At 23.1% G+C, this 16,954-nt stretch overlaps 3 protein-coding genes across 3 annotated transcripts; all 3 read right to left on the reverse strand.

The window, feature by feature from the left end:
- Positions 1-21: 21 nt before the first annotated feature.
- On the reverse strand, positions 22-4,536 carry LOC107066283 (transmembrane protease serine 9). The gene is made up of 8 exons (XM_089175244.1): positions 4,488-4,536; positions 3,693-4,002; positions 2,845-3,151; positions 2,592-2,753; positions 2,072-2,090; positions 949-1,264; positions 551-866; positions 22-218 (listed from the first exon to the last, which is right to left on the reverse strand). The coding sequence occupies exons 1-8, from the start codon at positions 4,534-4,536 to the stop codon at positions 51-53; spliced, it is 1,647 nt and encodes a 548-aa protein (XP_089031370.1). The 3' UTR covers positions 22-50.
- Positions 4,537-6,481: 1,945 nt separating this feature from the next.
- On the reverse strand, positions 6,482-8,075 carry LOC149031621 (trypsin-1-like). The gene is made up of 4 exons (XM_089175205.1): positions 7,869-8,075; positions 7,305-7,593; positions 6,884-7,202; positions 6,482-6,745 (listed from the first exon to the last, which is right to left on the reverse strand). Exons 1-4 carry the CDS (start codon positions 7,909-7,911, stop codon positions 6,590-6,592), a joined length of 807 nt encoding a protein of 268 aa, XP_089031331.1. The 5' UTR covers positions 7,912-8,075; the 3' UTR covers positions 6,482-6,589.
- A 1,039-nt stretch (positions 8,076-9,114) lies between these two features.
- Positions 9,115-15,889, reverse strand: LOC107066290 (carboxypeptidase B). Its single transcript, XM_015320766.2, has 9 exons — positions 15,673-15,889; positions 13,719-14,075; positions 13,070-13,169; positions 12,519-12,624; positions 12,200-12,361; positions 11,895-12,102; positions 10,883-11,113; positions 10,562-10,746; positions 9,115-9,977 (listed from the first exon to the last, which is right to left on the reverse strand). The coding sequence occupies exons 1-9, from the start codon at positions 15,831-15,833 to the stop codon at positions 9,802-9,804; spliced, it is 1,686 nt and encodes a 561-aa protein (XP_015176252.1). The 5' UTR covers positions 15,834-15,889; the 3' UTR covers positions 9,115-9,801.
- Positions 15,890-16,954: the final 1,065 nt, after the last annotated feature.

The following is a 16,954-nucleotide window of genomic DNA, read 5'->3' on the forward strand; positions in this document are numbered from 1 at the left end:
CTTTTAACAATTGTTGTTCCATCGTTGAAATTTATCGAATGAATGATTTTTTAATGATTTAACATTAACCAAGTGATCCATGTGATGTATGAGGATACTCTGGTGTAAACTGATGGTGCATTTTTACCACCACATGGAAATAGACCCCATGAAACTATTCCAATTATTTCTGCTTGACCAAATGCGTTTAACGATACCAATGGTCCACCTGAATCTCCCTAAAAAAAAAAGAAAGAAAGGAACAAAATGTAGAAAAAAAATTGTTAAAGTAAATAAATCAATTCATGGTTAAATAAATATATCAATAAATAAATAAATTGGTAAAATTTCTATGTATATATATATATATATATAATATAAAGGAATTTTTTATTATATATTTATATAATAAAATTGTAATTTTATATTTAAAAATATATTATAAATTTATATATTTATTTTATATTATAAAATTTTATTAAAAAAGATAAAAATTTATATATATATATGTATATATAATTCCTTTTTATATATATTATATTATATTATATTATTATTATATATATAAGACCTTGCAAGCAGATAAACTACCATCCAATGGTCCCGTACAAATATTCGTAGAATGTAATGGATTTCTACCCTCGTGACGTAAACTTTTATCCAAGGTACGTTTACACAAATCATAATCTAAAATAGGTAACATGGCTGATTGAAGAATTTCTGGATTTTTGGGTAATTTAGTTCTACTTATGCTACCCCATCCAGTAATTATGGCTTCTCCTTCAGGAATGGTTTCTGGATATGGTAATAAAACTGTAGATACGAATGGATTTAATTCAAATGGTGATTCTAACTTCATCAATGCTATATCGTACGGTGCTACGGATCTAAATAATTTATTGTTATTATTATTCCCATACATTTTCAATTAATTAATTAAAAAAAAAAATAAAAGAAATATAAACTCACCCGTTGTATAAAGGATAGACAAATGTTTCAATAACTTTTCTACTTTGTTCGGTATCTTCTAAAACACCTAATTTATGTTTACCAGCTAATATAAGAAATTCTCCTCTTTTCGGTGCCAAAGTTTTACAATGTCCAGCTGTCAATACCCAGCCTGCTGTTAACAAACTTCCACCACATATATGTCTTGGTGGTAATTTACGTAATGGGTCACCCCAATGAATTGACAATTGCCATGGATATAATCCTTTTTCTGAATCCTTTCCACCAACTATTCTTATTGGTCTTTGGGCTAACATCAGTGATCGTTGGGGAATTTCTATGATCGTTAAATAATATTAATATTAATATTAATAATAATAAATTACAATTATATATAAATTTAATAATTAATTATCATTATATTAAAATAATCATTAAATTAAATCAAATTCAATTGTAATTTATCAAATTATATCAATTATAATTGTTATTATATAATTATATATTTATATTATATTTATATTATTTATATTATAATTATTAATTTATATATATATTATATTATCAATAAATATTAAATATTAAAAATTATATTATATAAATATTAAAATTATAAAATATTAAAATTATAAAATATTAAAATATTAAAATATAATAATATATTATATATTATTATATTATTAAAATATATATATATATATATAAATTAATTTTTGTATAAGTGTAATTTATTATATATAATATTATTATTATTACTATTATTATTATTATTAATTTTAATTGTATTTTAAGATATTGTTAAACTCACCTTCAATTTCTTTACAGGTAACAACACTTAAATATAAAATGAACAACGATAACACATTGATCATTGTTGATATATTAATGAATTATTTAAAATAACTTAAATAAATGTTTGTTTTAAATTGTCTTTTATCGTTGTTTAGAACGATTCGTTAAGTTTAAACATTCGAGATCGAATGATCGTTTTCCAAAGTCTAGGTGAGAGCTTAGAACGGATGCGGAAGATCATTTTGCGAAGGAGGAACTCGATTTTCTATTACACCGTGTTCCTACACCTAAACTGGTTCCTTTTTCATGTCTTTTTTCTTCATGTATTACAGGATTTCTTTCAATGGAATACCGGACCTTGATTCTTTTATCTTTGGAAAGGTCAGTACATATTAGATTAAAAACAAAAACAACAACCGATTTTTCCGCATGCTTTACACGTCTCGTTGTCATTTATAAATTAATCTGATCTTGAATAATGCATTTAATACGATTATCGATAAATTTCATCGAAATGGTACAATAATAACTTTATTATTTTATCTTTTTCATCAATTTGTTGAATTAAAATGATGATAGCTGAGTTAATGAAAATAATAAGGAAAAGATTAGAAGAAATAAACATGAACATATACATACACATACATATATTTATATATATACGTACACATGTGTGTACGATAAAAAAATATTTTCATACTCGATGAAAAACACGTATCGTTAAATATTATTAAATTAAATTGCAATGTTAAGTTTTGATAAATAATTGTTGTTTCTTTTTTTATTTAATAAAATAATTACATTACAATGAAATTACGTTTGATCAAAAGTGTCCTTAGTTAATAAAATTAATGTCAAATGTATCAAAATTAATTGCTATTAATTTTATTTTCAATCCAACTGTTGAATGCTGATACTCTGGTATAAACCGATGGTGCACCACGAGTACCACATGGTATAATACCCCAAGAAACAACACCAATTATTTCAGAATTAGATCCGCTCTTAATTGCAAGAGGACCACCAGAATCACCCTGTTCATTTAAATAATAATTATAATTAAAAGAAAGAAACAACAAAACAATTAATAATTATTTAAATTGTCAATGAAAGTTTGATTCTTACGCTGCAAGCTGAATATCCACCGGTCAAAGGTCCAGTGCATACATTAGTCTCATGAATTGGTGTTGTACCAACAACATTATTCAAAGCTTGACGACAGGTATTGATATCGATCAATGGAAGAGTAGCTTTTTGCAAAATGTCCGGCATTTGGGCAATCGAAGAAGTTGATACTGATCCCCAACCACTGAGAATGCTATTACCTGATGGGATTGATCCAGATTTTGGTAATTTTATTGGGGATACTATACTGTTCAGATTCAATGGTGCATTCAATTTCAACAGAGCAATGTCGTATGGATTAACTCCACTGTAATTTGAAAAAAAAAAGAACAAATAAATTATTTATAATCAAATTATTTTCATTCATTTTAATTACGATTAATCTGAATATTATTATAAATATAATATATAATATATCTTCTCTTAATATATATAAATTACGTCACGTCACGTCACGTTGTTTGTTCGCAATGGACTCCTAAACGACTGAACCGATTTTAATCAAATTTTTCACACTGTGTGCAGTTTCATTCAACTTGAAAGATACGATAGTTTATATCTCAATTTATAATTGCAATATTACTTTATTGCGAATTTATTAACAAAGGGGTATTATTATCTCTGTTAGTTCGATAAGATTCTAGCAGATGGCGGTATAAGGTAATTCGTTGACTTAAAAACGTGTGTATCGGACTGATTGTAATGTATATTATAATTTATAATAATAAGTAATATTATAATTATATTATAAATAATTAATAATTACTTAATAACGAATATATGTAATGCAAAATAATTCCTTCATCAAGGATATAAAATTCGAATATCACAAATTAATTTCAACTTACCCAAGATAGTTTTCATGTACAATTTGTTTAATTACAAGTCTTTGTTGTTCACCACTTTCGGTATTTGCAATATTATGTTTTCCAGCTTTAACTACAAATGATCCGATACTTGGTACAGCCAAAACACAATGTCCAGCAGTTAAAATCCACCTTTCGTTTAAGATAGATCCACCACAAAAGTGTTTAAGCTTAGATGAAGTTAAACCCCATTGCAAGGATACTTGATAAGGAAATTCATTTTGATTAGCGTTTGATCCACCAGTGATACGGGGTTCAAATAATGGCAAGTTGAAACCTAGATAAGGTTTCTCTGAAATTTGACAAAATTATTATCATTATTAGTTTTTTTGTTTTATTTTTATTTAATATTATCATTTCTTATTGTTTTAATGTAATATTTAATGTAACATAATTGTTCAAAAACATCAAAATGATTAACTTGGTTTTTAAAATATTTTTATTTTATTTTTAATTATTCAATTTAGAAATCATTAATTAATAAACAAATAATTGGAACATAATTGTAGTAATAATAATAATAATAATAAATTGGATAAATAATATTCATAATTAATTAATTATTTTTTAAATTGTAGTTAATATAAAATTACTTCAAGCATAATTGTACTAATAATACAAAAATTATCTAAATAAAATATTAAATCAATGAATATTTTCCTGTTTTTTTTTTTTTTTTTTCATTATACATTTCTTCAAAGCTTTGTTAATTAATTCTGATGAATGAATAAAAAAAAAAACAACTAATTAATTACTGTAACATTTAATTCAACTTACCGGCATAAACCGCGACAAAAAGTGCTACGAAGACAATGAGTTTCATCATGTTGATTGTTTGATCTGCATCTAGATTTTCTTTCACCTTTTATATAGCCTGTTCTGAAATACGTCAATAACGAGATATCAATGATTGAGTTGGTGAAAAAAAAAAAAGAATTCAATAAAAATGCTATATACATATATATATATATATATTTTTGTAAACCTTGCAATGATAGTAATAAGATAAGAAAGATTTTGCACTAGGTATTGGAAGCACTTGATTAATTTATTTCATTGTGATTGCTGTATCAATTTGTTTACCTATTTCATTCTTTTTTGTCATAATACTCGTGTAACCTTATCGTTATTATTTTTAAACGTTAAAAAACAATTCTATTTCCTCTATTAACATTGCATTATCTTTATTTAATTACTTTTTACACACAAGTTACACATTTATTATTAATCGTATTATTATATTATTAATTATTATAATATTACATCAGATAAATTGTACAAAATTCTTTTTTTTTTGCTCATATTAAAATGGAATTAATTTTTTAACAAACAATAAAACAAATCTAATATGAATTAATGATAATGAAAAATAATATTTTAAGATTGATATATTCAGAGAGAAAAAAAATAAAACCCCCATTATTATATTCGAATATTTAATAACAAAATTCTACAGAATTTAATTCAATTTGAGATAAATAAAAATTGGATTAAGAAAAATAATTCATTGATTTTTATTGAAAAAAGGAATATACCCAATGTGATATCTTAAAATATAATAAAAAGATTGCATTGTGCAATGGCAATTGTTTCAGTAAGATTCTTTTTTTTTTTATTTTCATTAATCAATTTTATTATTATCTATTTCAATATAATCGAAGGCGATATATTATCTAGTATAGATAGAAACAAACAAACAAAAAATTCCGTATATCTTCGGTTACGATTACGTTATCAATCATTTAAAAAAAAAAAAAAAAAAAAAAACTTACATTTAATGCACTCGCTCGTTGCACTAATTTTAATTATACAAAACTATGGAAAAGTTTTTTTCATTTATTCTACAAATTTAATTACGTTTTTGCTTTTTTTTTTTATATTCCAAATTATAATAAAAAAAAAAAAATACTAGAAAGATTATTGCATTAATTTTAATTCTACAAAACTATTGAAAGGTTTTTCAATTTATTGTACAAATTAATTATATTTTTTTTTATATTGAAAATTACGATTGTAGTTTATCCAAATTATAATAATTATAATTATTATAATAATTATAAATTTAAAAATATAATTTCACATTTTTTATATTTAATTTTATTATCATATTTTATTATTATTATTATTATTATTTATTTTTATTTTTTATTATTATATTTATATATTATTATTATTATATATTATTATTATTATTATATTTATATTATATATTATATTATACATTATCATTATTATATTTAGATATATTTATTTTTATTTATTATATATTTTTTTATATATTTATATATATTTATTATATATAATTATATAGATTATTATATAGATTTATTATATATTTATATATATTTATATATTATATATTTATTATATATTTATATATATTTATATATTATATATTATTTATTATATTTATATATATTTGTATTTATTATATATTTATTACATATTTTTATATATATTTTAATTATAAAATTTATATTTCAATTTATTTATATTTTTTAGTTTGAAGTATTAGTAATTTTATTATATACCAGCTTATGTACAGGTAACTATGTTTACCTCTTGTAGGATTTACTATATATTAACCTTGTTACTACTATGTAAATGATTATTTTTTCTGGTATAATAATTAAATAAATAAATAAATATTTATTTGAAATAAATTACAAAAAAAAAGAAAATAAAAATAAAAAGGAAAACATTAGAAAGAATTTTGTGACATCGAAGGAAAATTTATGATTCATTATTTAAATGATTGTAATAATATTTTATTAAATTTTTGTTTTTTTTTTTTCTTAACTATTTATACTTTAATAAATTTGATAGATCAACTTATGATTAATGTTCACGTATAAAAAAAACAAAAATCCTATAATAATTTAATTAACGTGTTTGTTAATCCAGTCGGCGTAAGATGCAACGCGTGTGTAAACTGATGGCATTCCATGACCACATGGAATTATACCCCATGAAACGATACCAACTTGGACAGGTTTTGAATCGATGTATTGAACCAATGGGCCACCAGAGTCACCCTGAAAAAAAAAAAACAAAATGAATCATTGTTCTGAATGAACCCCCTTCCCCCTCCCGTCCGCCACGCCCCCCCCCCAAAAATGAATGTTTCTAATAAATTGATTTCAATTTAAATTGAATAATTCAAAAGAACTTACAGAACAAGCAGAAAGATTAGATTTTTCACCAGCACCAGTGCAAACTTGAGTTGGGAAAAGTTGTGGTTTCTTTCCAATTGATTTGACTGATTGTAGTTGAGCCAAACATTCATCATTTTCTAACAAAGGTAATGTTGCTGTTTGAAGAACCTTTGGAAGTACTGGTAAAATGGATCTGGATACTGAACCCCATCCACTAAGAACAACATATCCGGTTTGTACTTGATCTTGAACAGGAAGTTCAAGTGGTGCTACTCTTTTGTTGAGAGTCAATGGTGTTTTAAGTTTCAACAAAGCGATATCGTGTTGTGCAACACCTCTGAAAAATGTTGTTATTAATAAAATTAATTATTAATTCATATTTAATAATAATAATAATAATAATAGTAGTAAAAGGATGAGTGTGTATATATTATTGTACCCTTTGTATCCTGAGTGAACAATCGTCTGACTAACTTCGACATCTTGTTCAGTATTTTCAACAGTAGCAAGATAATGTTTACCAACTGCAACCTTCAATTTACCAATCTTCAATACACAATGTCCAGCGGTCAATACATAATTGTCAGTAATGAGAGATCCACCACAAACATGTCTATACTGAACGAAAGGTGGGATACCCCATTGGACAGATACTTGGTATGGGAATTGGCCAGGTGTTGCATCATTTCCACCAGTTATACGTGGGGTCAATGGTGTCGCCCAGCATGCTAGAAATAATTTTTATTTATATTTAAATATTTCATTAAATTTAATTTTATTTCAATAGAAATAATAATATATTATATAATATGTTTAATAATTATATATAATATATTAAATAAATTATAATTATAATAATTATAATTATTATATAATATAATAAAATTATAACTATAAATAATAATTTATTAGGCAAGTTTTTTTCTATTAATGGAATGGATGAACATGAGCAAATTTTTATTTTCTTTCTTTTTTTTTTTGTTTTTCATTTTGAAACACTTACCCTGAATTACCAGGCAGGTTGCAAGTAGGAATTGGAATAACATTATTTGTGAGAGGTGTCGAATTAACTGAAAATGAATGAAATTTGTCCATATATATATGTAAGGAACTATTAGTGGTATCTGATAAGAATATCGTTAAATTTAGGTTTCTTTTGATAAGGTGAGTACTCAAAAAAAGATCGATAATGTGACGCTGATTTTGATATTGTATTATTAATTACGTAATCAATTATAATTTCATTTGTAGAGATTTATTGAAGAGTCTTTAAATTGAAACGATATTATTTATATATATATATATAAAAACCACTGCTGCAATAAATATTAGGTCGAGTCATAAATAACTTCCGTTTTTTATGTGAGACAAATAATGGCGTTTCTGCGACTGATAAGTGCAAGACACCTTTCATGGAGTTTTTTTTTTTTTGCACTCTTTGCAATTGTTCAACCTATCTATTGGATTTTGTTCCAATATTACCTGTAAAAGGTTCATCAAAGTCGGAAATACGTCCTGCACACTCGGTTCATCTTTTAAGAATCGTATCTCCAGAACGGAATTTGACAAACCAATTTCTGACTGCCCTATCAGTTATCAGTCCTGCACCGTATACGCTGCATATTTTTTCAGTTGCCACTTTAGTGCTATTGCCTTGTTTCAATTCCTAAAGCATTACATGTCGAATATGCAATTTTTACTATTATCCATTTCAGTGGTTAAGAAAAACGGTTAAATGTAACATTGACTGCATAAAAAAGTTGACAGAAGACTAACTGAATTCTCATCTATATAGTGATATCGAAAATCCATATATAAATTACGTGTCACGTTGTTTGTTCGCAATGGACTCCTAAACAACTGAACTGATTTTAATCAAATTTTGCACACTGTGTGCAGTTTCATCCAACTTGAAAGATAGGATAGTTTATAACTCAATTTATAATTGCAATATTATTTTATTGCGAATTATTTGTTTATTAACAAAGAGTCATGATTATCTCTGTTAGTTCGATAAGATTCTAACAAATGGCGGTATAAGGTAATTCGTTGATTTAAAAACGTGTAGATCGGACTGATTGTGAGCCACAGCAACTCGTGGCGGGGAACCCCTAGTAGTAGATAAATACGAAAAATAGATTCTACGTAGACGCATCGGAATTTACTTATGACTGGACCTAATAATTTCAATTAATAATACGAGATGGAAATACAACATTTTTTTATTCATTTTTATTTTAAATTAAAATACGATAAAGTATAATATAATTTTTCACATTTAACATATATAAATAATTTATATATATATATATTAACAATAATATATTATTAATAATATTGTATCTGTACAAATGGCAGTTTTTATGCTCGTAGTACATCGTATAACAATTATTATAAATATTTGTGAATGATAAAGTACATAAGAATATTCTTGAAAAATGACAATGATAATAATATAAACCTGAGTAGTTTGGGATTTGTTTAACGATCGATAAATTCTATTTAATAATTGTATTATAATTATCTCGTTTTCATCTTGCTTTTCTATTCTATAAATCTTAAAAATATTTAAAAAAATATAATATCGTAAATATAATTCTTACAATTATCTCAATTAACCAAATACCTTCTTAACATTTCTAAAAATAATCTAAATACATGACATGTTCAATTTTGACTAGCTAAAAGTATTCGAATAAAAATAAAATAAAAAAAAAAAAAAAATAAAAAGAAGAACCATTCGAATAAATTAAAATAAAAAAAAAAAAAAAATCAACAATTCAATGTCGTGTCGATGCCAATTAAACGGCATTTGCAATCTTCAAATAAATTCTATCTAAATTTATCGTTGATCTATCTTGAAGTATTAAAGATATATCAATTTGTTATTCAATATCAAAAAAATTAATAAATAGATCCTCGTAATTAGATTAGCGTTACGTGTTACATGTGACTAGACGAGCTATGGCTCGTATTCCAGCCCAAATTTCTCTTCCAGTTGGTACAATTTGTGTTGCAGGAAGTAAAAAACCATAAGTACCACGATCCCTAAGTTCAATCGTGTAAGCATATTTAATTCCAGCTGTAACTTTGGCCCAATCGTCTGAAGCTCCTAAAAAAAAAAGAAAAAGAAAATAGAAAAAAAATGAATCTTTCGAAATCAAATGAAAGAAAAGAAAGAAATAATTTTCTTCCTTTTTTTTTTTCTTTTTTTCGATATTTCAACTCAAAGATTTTCATTTTTTTTCGAATCCGTAATTACATTCAATTGAAAAAAGAAAAAAGAGAAAAAAAAAAAGAAGAAACGTTTCGTTTTTTTTTTTTTGGGTATTTTAATTCAAAGATTTTTTTTTTTACGAATCTATAATTAAATTCAATTGCTTTACGTTATTTTATTCCATGTTTTTTTTTTTTTTGAGATGGGTCTATTTTTGTTGTTTTTTTTTTTTTTGATCAATAAGATAAGTGCGATCGATTAAAATTCTTATCTCAACCATCTCATTGTAGACAATTATTTTCCATTTTATTAATTGGAATTTCCAATTGATCATTATCTTACGTGTCGATAATCATTCGATAAACGAAAGTAACCAAGTAAAAGAAGATACGAGTTTCTTTTTTTCCTTTTTTTGTAGTTTTTAAATGTTAAACTTATGATTAGTATTATTATTATTATTGTATTAGAAATTGATATACCTGAGGTTGGATATAAAAGATCAGCTGCTGGACCAGCTTGATAACTTGTACCATGAACTTTTGCTATTGCATTGACAGCTCTTCTTGCTACACTTGTTAATTCCGAATAATCAACTGGATTATTTCTAACATATGCCCATGGTGATAACCACATTTGTGCATATGAATGCAACGTCAGATACATTCTATAAAAATAAAAAAAAATTAATCAAATCAAAAATAAAATACGTGCGTAAACTTATGTAACAACGTTGAGATTTTATTATAAAAAAAAAGAAACAAATGAAATGGAACTAAAATAAAATAAGAAAATAATTATACCTAATGTTTTGTCGATTAGCCATAATATATTCAGCAATTGCTTTGGTTTCTGGTTCTGAAAATGCATAAGGACCAGCATAAGTTTCATGACAAGGATCTAAACTTGTTCCACCATTGTTACGTTCGCCCCATTGATATCCAAAATTACGATTTGGATCTACACCTTCGCATTTTGTCCAAAACCATCTGGTATAGTGTGACATTAAATGAAATAAACTTGATGGTGTATATCTAAAAATTTAAATGAACAAAATATCTGATATGTGAAAGATAATATTGAATTTTTTTTTGATAAATGTTTCATATTAATAAAATATGAAAAATATATTATTATAATATATAATACAATTATAAAGTAATATAATTCACACGTATGCATAAACACACCATAAGATATTTTTAAAAGAAAATAAATGTAATTTTTGTTAAAAATAATTACATTAAATTAATTTTAAAGGTGAATATCTAAAATTTTAAATTAAATATCTAATATGTGAAAAATAATATTGAATTTTCTTTTTTTGATAAATGTTTCATATTAATAACATTTGAAAAATATATTAATGAAAATTATATTATATATTGATATTAATATAATATGAAAGATATATTATATATTTATAATATATAAATATATTATAAAATATAAACAATTATATAATATATTATAATATATTATAAAAATATATAGAATATTATTCACATATATATATATATAATAATAATACATATATATATATATATAATATCATTCACATATGCATAAACACACCATAAAATATTGAAAAGAAAATAAATGTAAATTTTGTTAAAAAAATTACATTAAATTAATTTTAAAGGTGAATATCTAAAATTTATAATATATAAATATATATATATATATATATATATATATATATATAATAATAATATACATTTATATATTATTCACATATTAGTTTAATAATATCATTCACATATGTGCATAAACACACGATAAAATATTAAAAAGAAAAATAAATGTAATTGTTACCTTGCACTATGATCACCGTGATAACTTCTGGTTTTTCTCCAAAGACGATCATGCGTGTGTGTATACTCATAACCATCTGGATTCGCAACAGGTAAGATCATCCAATCGGTAACATCTAACAATTTCGAGTAAGACGAGTTTCTTTCAACCAATTGACTTAAAATATATGTCGCTACAGCAATACTGATCCATTCCCTGGCATGCATACCTGAAATTTCAAACATATCAGGATAAAGAAGTAAAAAGTACATATATATATTTTAATATGTGATAATAAAAAAGATATAAAAGTAAAAAATATTCACCAGCGTCAATCCAGATAGCAGGTTTTGGTTCACCGTCACGTTTAGGTCCGGTTGATATTTTGGCCATTTTAATTGGTAATCCCTCGTAACTATGGCCAATGGTAATTATTTCAACCATGGTTGGATATCTGAATGAGAGATATTCCAAATATCTTAAGATTTCTAAAAAAAAAAAAAAAAAAAATAAAAAAAAAACAACATTTTTATCGATGCTTAACTTTCATGTATTTTAATTTTTATTACTGTTTTTTTTTTTTTTTTATTACTTTTTTATTACTTTTATTTATTTTTTTTTGCTAATAAAAAAAGAAAACGGTACCCCCGTATCGATGATATCGTCTCCAAGTCATGGTGTGTCCTTGACTGGTCACAAGATCGGCACGTTGTTCCTTAGACATCTTTGGATTTTGGTAATTGATCGTCTTCTAAGACAAGGAAAGTTTCTAAGTCGTCATGGTAAATGGTAAAAACGTTTTCACTTTATTTGGGCCAGGATGTGGCTAATGATTAATGTTCATTCGTAAATGGAAGATAACGTATGCTTGATTATTATCGTTTTAATATTAAACAGGTTATTCGACAAGAAAGTCGACCATGAGTCTGGCACTCCTTTCTTTCTTTCATTATATTTAAATAATTGTATATTTATGTAAAAAATAAAAAAATAAAACATAATAGAAAAATGTCTTAATACTTAAGAATATAATCAGTTTGTTTGTAGTGTAATATATATTAGAGTTATTATTAATTAGAATATTTTTTTTAGAATTTCAAAAAAAAAAGAAAAAAGAAGATTGTATAACTTGTTTTGATTTTTTTTTTTTTTTAGTTTTATGTTATGTAATGTTGATTAAAAACTATTATAAGTACCTGAATATCCGATATGAGTACTTTAAAATCGATTTTATTACTTTTCAAGTATTCCTTCACATCTGAAACTATATCTGGTCCAACAACTACATCTGTTGTCCTAATTAAAAATAAACATAAAAAGATAGTGTTAATATTATTTTTACTTGTAGTCCAAATTTTGGTTCTGATGTTGAATAAATTATAAATTATTATTATTAATTTTATTAAAATTGATTTTTATAGAATAATATTATGCTTTATATATACAAGTTAAGATATATATATATATTTAAAAGATAAGATATTTTATTAAATAATTTTGAAATTTAAAATGTAAAAAACTATTTATTATAAAATATATATATATATATATATAATAAAATTAAAAATATATATTATTTATATTAAATAAAATATTTAATATATCTATATACATTATATATTAGAATATATTGGGATCACTAGCAATTGAATACGCTATCTGGTGGTTAAATTCAAAAATTACAGTAGTTAGATCGAATTGCTACGCCACGTGGGATCTCTAGCACTTGAATACGCTATCTGGTGGTTAAATTAAAAAATTAGAATAGATAGGTCAAATTGTTACGCCACGTGCCTACCAGAGATCCCAATATTACGATAATAATATTATATATTAAAATTGTACCTATTTAGAATGGGATCATTCCAAAATTTAATATCATCAGGTTCAGAATCCCTTAATTCACGAAGTTCACTAATATGTTCATCAGTTGTAGGAAATATTCTTAATAATTGATGATTCCTATAACTTATCCTATTACTTCTCATACTTGAACTTTTCGATTGTGTTCCAATCATACTACTCACAATACTATTCAAACTATTAGCCATTGCTGAAAAAACAGATTCAACTGTACCAAACAATGAAAATGCTCTTTTACTATTATCATTCAACGATTTCTTGTATGTAATTTTATATTTTTCAAGTTCCTCATCTTCTTCCTCGTATTCATCATCATTCTCTGTGTCAAGGTTACCATAGCTGTAAGAAAATAAAATAAGATAGCAAAGTTAGTATCGTTTAATTATTATTACGAACATTATACGAACTATAAATCATCATTTCAACCTTTTACCTCTTGTGATTTATACTTTTGATAATAATAATAATAATAACAAATAAAAAAAAGAAATTGACAAATTGTAGACAGTTTTTGTCTACTTTTTTTTTTTTTAACATTGTTTATCGAATGGAAGTAGGTTAAATCAGTCATTAGTGTGTTTATAAATAAATCATAAATTTAAATGAAAATCAAAGATTTGACGTGTGATAGGTTGGTAAAAGTAATTTATGAAGTTTCTAACGAGACTTTTATCATTTACAGATTGTTAACAAAATTCTGACTAAGCATGTTTTTCTTTTTTGTGTTCTTTATCTTTTTTTTCTTTCTTTCTTTTTTTTATTATTGTTTTTCATCAACGCTTTCTTCTTTTTAGCGATGGAATAATCCATACGCGTCACACGTGTTTTATGTACGCGAATTAATCATTTATTAAGGGAAATAAAACATTAAAAAAAAAACAAAAAAAAAAAAGAGAAAGAAACCAAAGAAAACGAAACGACAAAAAAAAGTGAGTATTCGTTTTGCCACGATCCACTTTGTCATTTATTGCTGACCGGATCGAAGTTAACAAAGTAGAACGGACAGAGAGTCTTCGTTCGTTTGCTCCTGATCTTCTTTTACTTACGTGTATCGAATATAATATCAGAGGGGATAAATGATTATGTGTTAAATATTTAAATATGATTATCTAAAGATAGTATATTACTTATTTTAAGATAATATATACAACAATTATTATATTCCTAAAATTGAATTTAATGATTTAGTTAGATCATTTGTTCTTCATATTATATTTTTTATTTAGTTTACTGATATATGAATATAGTTAATTATTATTATTATTATTATAATATTATATATTTATAATATATTTGTATTATTTATGTTAAAATATATTTATATATAATATTACTATATATATAGTATATATATAATATATATATAATTTATATATAATTTATATATAATTTATATATAATAATAATTAATATATTAAAAATAATATTATATATTTATAGTATTATATATTAATATATTGTTATATATTATTATAATATTATATTATATTTATATATTATATTTATATTTAATTTATTATATTAATATAATACATATTATAATAATATATATAATATATTATATATAATATTATAGTATAAGTATAGTATATAATATATAATATATATATATATAATATATAATATTATAGTATAAGTATAGTATATAATATATAATATTATAAAATATATAATAATATAATATGAATAATTATTCAATTAAAATAATGAAAAATTATTATTTAACTATAATATCGATCATAGGACTTTTCAAATCAACATAATCGATTATACCATAAAAAGAAATAAGAGTCTTTAAAAATATGAATTTATTCCTATTCGAATAATTGTTTTTTTTTTATCCTAACTATTTTCTAAATAAATTAAACAAAGAATAATAATAATAATAATAATAATAATAAAAAAAATAGAAATGTGTATCACAGTAAGAACAAACCTTGGAATATTATTTTGATTCATGTGAACTGAATCATTTTGATTAGTAATGGTAGTAACGTTGTCCTTGAATATTTTTTCGTTAACGTAAGGCCCAGAATGTACGAAGTTACTGAGAGCGAAAATCACAAAGAATATTGACGACTTAAGGCCGAAAGCCATGTTGGGCCTGATTTAGGCCAGGATCACGCACGATCGTTTCGAAAGTCTCTCGATAACTGACTCGTACTCACTTCGTGTTTCTTAAAGTAGTTCCAAGACCGGTTTAAACTATGTATGGGAAGTAAAAAGAAACTACTTACAGTTTCACTGTTCTGCCCCACGGCCTCATATTACGGGATTCCTCTTCTCTGTCTTGAAATCATCTTAGAAAAGAATTTGATCGAGTGAGAGAAAGAAAATCATATACTATATATATATATATCATATATTATCTAGTTCAGTAAAATACTTTTTTTTCTCTTAAGTCTAAGTCATCTTTATTAATATTTATAATAGGTTATATTTTTCCTAGATCGTCATAAGTATCGTTAATAATTTTTTTTATCATATTGAATGTCATAATTAGTTTGATATAAAAGTTGTAAAATTTTTTTCTATTTAATTAAACCTAAAATATTATAAAAAAACCTATAATATATATATATATATATATATATATATATATATATATATATATATATATATATATATTATATATAATATTTTAATAAATATTAATAGAATATTTTTTAATAAATTATATTATATAATTTTATTATATAAAAAATATATATAATTTTTTATGTATTACTTATATAAATATATTTATTTATTTAAAATTTAATATTAAAAATTGATATAATTTTTATATATAATAAATATAATACAATATATAATAAAAATTTAATATTAAAGTTTAATATAATTAAAATTATATAATATATAATAAATATATAATAAAATATATAATATATATAGTATATAATAATAATAAAATTAATATATAATAAATTTATATAATATATATATAGTATAATTTTTGTAAATTTATATATATATGTTAATATTCTTTGTAAATTAGATTTAGAAAATTTGATCGTATTAATTATAAATTAATTAAAAATTAATTTATTCCATTACATATTTCAAATTATTTTAGATAGAACATATTTATAAAATTATCAAAAAAAAAAAAAGAAATTCAACGTAAATTATATATATATTTAAAATTGTAGTATAATATTAAATTAAATTGTTAGTTAATACTATATCATCATATTAAATAGAAAATAAATAGAAAA

This window comes from Polistes dominula, unplaced genomic scaffold (genome assembly GCF_049000335.1).
Source record: "Polistes dominula isolate Pdom_NZ unplaced genomic scaffold, Pdom_raw_medaka contig_82, whole genome shotgun sequence".
NCBI classification, from domain to species: Eukaryota; Metazoa; Arthropoda; class Insecta; order Hymenoptera; family Vespidae; genus Polistes; species Polistes dominula.